We start from the raw sequence: 4,288 nt of genomic DNA, 5'->3' as shown, positions 1-4,288 counted from the left end.
TGGATGGGCTCCAGCGATCCCTTCGGAAGGCCCTCTGACTCAGCGCTTGTGGTGGGTGGGGCCGCAGGAGGCTACGAGGTGGCAGCCCGCTTGTTCCAGGTTCCAGTCGAACATCTCCAGCACTTTGTGGCACTCACCCCTCGGCAACAGACCCAGCCCAAGGAGCTGCTCCACCTTCAGATACTGGGCGGCGCTTGGACATTGAATTAAGACCAGAGACTTAGGGTGCTGGCGAAGAAATGTTGCCAGTACTACGGACTGCCCCCAAATAAAACACACCAAGCCTGTCCTAGAAGGAGAGTCAGGGTGCTCCTTAGAAGCAAGGATGCCAAGACTTCTTCTTACATCCTTTGGACGTATTGTCAGGAGGGACCAGTCCCTGGAGAAGGACCTCATGCTTGGTGAAGGTAGCGGGGCAGCGACAGAGAGGAGGCCCCTGGCATGAGCAAGCCAAACTCCAATTCCTTTAAACTTTTAAAGATTCTTGCTTTAAACTCTGTTTCGAAGATGAGCAAGGGCGGTCAAAAACAAGAACAAGGCGAGGAATGCAGAGCCATGGGACTTGTACAAGAGTGGGGGCTGAAGCATCCAGGAGGGAGGGGTGGGCTCCGGCCTGTCCGTTCAGGTGTTGAGAGCAGGGGTACTGGGTACAGGACTCAGAAAGGGAGCATCCACCTCAAAGGACCCCTGGGGAACAAAGCAGGCACTGAGAAGTCTAGAAAAAAATTAAAATAAGAAAAAATGCTTTTCAAACAAATCATCTGTTTTACTAAAAGGTCAGGGGCGCGCTCCTGCTTACAAAAACAGCATCCGTTCCCATCCCTGGCCCTCACTTCCCTAGGGAACTCGGGGGTCCTAGGGGTGAAAGGGCCTAAGTGTTTGCTCCCCAAACGTTTGCTCCAGGCACCCAGTGAGTCCAAGTTCTATGCACCGAGGGCAGGAAGGGGTGACCCACTCCCTGTGCTGTCCTCAACCCCAGGGCCCTCCACCTGGCCCAACCAGCAGTCGCGGGGTGCCCATCAGTGAGGCCTGTGAGGACCCCCACCTCCTATGAGGCCAGGCCCCCCAGCATCAGGAGGAGGAAATGGGGTATCCACAGTGGTTGCGGTCAACCTCGCTGCGGGGGTCAACCTCGCTGCGGGAGACGCTCAGTGACAGTCTGGGCTTGTGCTCCGGCTCCTCCTCCTCCTCCTCCTCTGGGCAGCACTGCGGGGGCCGAGCTTTGAAGAAATCCGAGATGTAGAGCACCTGGGCGTGGGCGAGGGGCGGGGGGCATGGCAGCAGAGTGAGAGGGGTACTGGGTGCTGTGGGGGCAGGGAGCAGGGAATGGGAGCAGCGAGGAGGGAGAGTCCCAAGCATAGAGGAGGGCAAGGGGCCCCAGGGGGTCTCTGGGGTGGGAAGGGGCAGCGGGGGGCTGGGGTCGTCAGGGTGAGAAACGGGGGCAGGATGAAATCTCATGGGTGCGTAGGGGCTAGGGCACTGGGGAGAAACATCAGCGAGATGGGAGTGAGGGCAGAGAGACAGAGCCAGGGGGAGGGGAGAGGCCCCAGGGGAAGGGGCAGGGCCCGGGAGGCTCACCGTGAGGACTGCCACCACTGCCCCCTGCAGGAGCCCCACCAGCACGTCACTCCAGTGGTGCTTGTAGTCGGAGATGCGGGTGTAGCCCACGTACAGGGCGAAGGCCACCAGCAGGGACTGCAGCATGGGCCGCAGCAGCCGCGCCCACTTCCAGCACAGCCGGGCCTGCACATAGAGCTGGGTGGGGCCGGGGGGACAGGGCATCAGCAGCCCAGCGAGGACCCTGACTCACCCCTTGCCCTCCCCGGGGCACCCACTCACCGCCAAGAACACCATGCAGTACATGCCGAAGGAGGAGTGCCCGGAGTAGAAGGACAACCTGAGAACAGGGGATTGCAGGCTCAGGTGGGGGGGGGTGTGTGTAGGGGATTGGGGTGACCTCTGTGTGGGAACCCAGCCGGCAGCAGGCACAAGGATGGCCATGAGGGGGCATTCAGGCCTCACCAGCAAACCCGGGCCGAGCTCTGGCACCCAGCAAGCTCACCTTCTCTGCCCCGCGTTATCTATCGTCCATCGGGGTCAAGGATACTCTCCCACCTTCTCTGTCCCATAAACCCACGGGTTAAAAGTCCACCCTCCATAAAAGCAACAGAGCCCCAAACAGCTGTCTGACCTAAGCGTGGCTAGGATCCCTGCCCACACCAGAGCCCCAGAGCCACTGGCCTTGCCCCCTCCCCCCAGCCCACACACACACATCCACCTAGCTCCAATGATGCTGTCCACGCTCCCACACCCGCCGGGCCCCGGTGACAGTTGGCTGAGTACCTGGCTGAGTACCCAGTGGCACGTACCTGGCCTCCGTGACGTTGGCAGGGCTGCCTCTGCACACCTTCTCCAGCTGCACGTACCCGGAGCAGTTGAGCCGGCTCCAGTCGGGGTCGCAGATGGCCAGGAAGCTGGGCCGCAGTCGGCCGATCGTGTACTTGGCCAGGTCGGTCAGGGACTGGCTTACTGCGGCCCCGAACAGGAAGGTGCCCAGCACCTTGTACACGGCAGCCACGTAGTTGTTGAAGTTGGAGCGCGAGTACAGGCGGTTGATGTACACCAGGTAGGCCTCCCCGGAGGAGACCTGCAAAGGGATCATCGGGACCTGGCTGGGGAAGGGGCTGGTCCACAGGTACCCCCAGGGCAGCAGGGAAGAACAGAATGCTCCCCCAGATCCCCAATAGAGTCCTGTCCCCCAAGTCACCCCGGGACCTTCTGCCTTACGAGAATGATGGTGGCAGTAATGGTGACCCCGGCCATGACCCCATTGGTGATGGTGTCCGGGCGGTACGGGTACTGGATGGACTCGTCGGTGCAGTAGAACCCTCGGACGTACGGGGTGTTCACCAGCGTCAGGATGGTAAAGGGCAGCGAGGCTGGGGGCGACGGGAGGCCGGTGTCACAGCCGCAGGCCCACAGACTGCCTGGCCTCCCTTAGCCCACCCTCAGCCAGCTATCAACAAAGGCCCCCACGCCTCCTCCAGCCCACAGTCCCTCCTTCAGCAAGTGCACCCCACCCTCACTTCTCTCTGCCCCCACACCTGTGTCCAACTCGGCCTTGACCCCTGTGCCACTCATACTCCTGACTCACCCTGCCCCCCTCACCCCACCCCCCAACCAAGCGCAGCCTCCCCATGTGTGGAATTCCTCCTGGGTGGGCACTGGGCCAGCAGTCGGAACCCCCAACAGCCCCCAGGAGAAAGCTGCAGCAGGCCTTAAGCTCTGGGGACCCTCTGGGCAATGCTCTTACACACTGGCGCCACCCTATAGGGTAGGGTAGAACTGTGGGTTTAAATCCAGGCTCACAGTGACCCTGCAGGACGAGGTGGGTGTCCCAGACTGTAACTCGTGACTGCAGAGAAAGTCTCATCTTTCTCCCAAGAAGTGGCCGACGGTTTCTAACTGTTGACCTTGGGGGTGTGCAGCCTACGGTATAACCACTGAGCCACCCTGAAACCCAAGCCACATACCCTCCCACCCAGCTGGGGGTTCCCTGACCATAAGCCTTTTCTGGAGCGGACAGCCTCATCTTTCTCCAGCTGAGCAGCTGGGGGCTTTGAACTGCCAACCTTGCAAGCAGCCCAACGCCCAAGCCACAGTGCCACCAGGGCACCTGCCACACTGGCCAGAGTCCAAATAGCCAACGCCCGATGCCACCCCCTCCCCTTCTCAGAGGACACACAGTAGGCACTGCATAAATGTTTAAACAAACAGCACAAGCACTAGCTGCAGCGGTGGAGGTGGGGGTTGGGGGGGTGGTAGCTGCAGGGGTGGAGGTGGGAGCTGCCACCTGGCCAACCCCACAAGGGGGTTCTCTAGGACAGGAGGATGGCCAGCGAACTGGCCTCCACCTTCAGATTGGCTGACCCCTGGCAGATCCTCCACCTGGAGGGTGGGGAGGTGTTGCCCTAGAAATAAGGGGGAGGGTTGGAGAGTCAAATGTGGTCCAAGGGCCCCTCCCCCATGGGGCTAGAATCCGGACCATTGTCCTCACGCTTCGGGGCAAACACTCAGCCTTTGTTCACGGGAGGGTAGAGGGAGGGGGGACGGGGAGGGGGGCCTCGGGCCGCCCCCTCCCCCAGCTTGGCCTGCAAACCAGCCTGACAGGTTTGGGCGCGGGTTCCCCCAGGCCCCCCGTTTGTCTGTCCGCAGGCTAGACCTGACCCGTCTCCCTACAAGGCCCCCAGAACCGAAGGCGCTGTGGCTGGGTGGCCCCCACTCCGCA

The 4,288-nt window shown here is 61.5% G+C and overlaps 1 protein-coding gene across 2 annotated transcripts; it reads right to left on the bottom strand.

Moving 5' to 3' along the window:
* Positions 1-6: 6 nt before the first annotated feature.
* Positions 7-2,946, bottom strand: PLPP2 (phospholipid phosphatase 2). 2 transcript variants are annotated; one of them, XM_045300148.1, is made up of 6 exons: positions 2,788-2,913; positions 2,370-2,647; positions 1,840-1,897; positions 1,579-1,755; positions 1,046-1,248; positions 7-687 (listed from the first exon to the last, which is right to left on the bottom strand). In XM_045300148.1, exons 1-5 carry the CDS (start codon positions 2,821-2,823, stop codon positions 1,072-1,074), a joined length of 726 nt encoding a protein of 241 aa, XP_045156083.1. In that variant the 5' UTR covers positions 2,824-2,913; the 3' UTR covers positions 7-687; positions 1,046-1,071. The 2 variants fall into 2 exon arrangements, with proteins under 2 accessions (XP_045156083.1, XP_004717072.1); XM_004717015.2 differs by lacking the exon at positions 7-687 and having other exon boundaries at positions 743-1,248; positions 2,788-2,946.
* Between the last annotated feature and the right edge of the window lie 1,342 nt (positions 2,947-4,288).

This window comes from Echinops telfairi, unplaced genomic scaffold (genome assembly GCF_000313985.2).
Source record: "Echinops telfairi isolate 266 unplaced genomic scaffold, ASM31398v2 ScPeMD7_7459;HRSCAF=8497, whole genome shotgun sequence".
NCBI lineage: Eukaryota > Metazoa > Chordata > Mammalia > Afrosoricida > Tenrecidae > Echinops > Echinops telfairi.
The sequence above is the reverse complement of the archived record's forward strand: the minus strand, read 5'-3'. Positions and strand labels throughout refer to the sequence as shown.

Coding starts and splice junctions, on each gene's coding strand:
- PLPP2 (XM_004717015.2), bottom strand. CDS start 2,823: ATGGCCGGGGTCACCATTACTGCCACCATCATTCTC. Junction 1,898..2,369: donor GCCAACGTCACGGAGGCCAG/GTACGTGCCACT, acceptor CCCTGTTCTCAG/GTTGTCCTTCTACTCCGGGC. Junction 1,756..1,839: donor ACTGCATGGTGTTCTTGGCG/GTGAGTGGGTGC, acceptor GGCCCCACCCAG/CTCTATGTGCAGGCCCGGCT.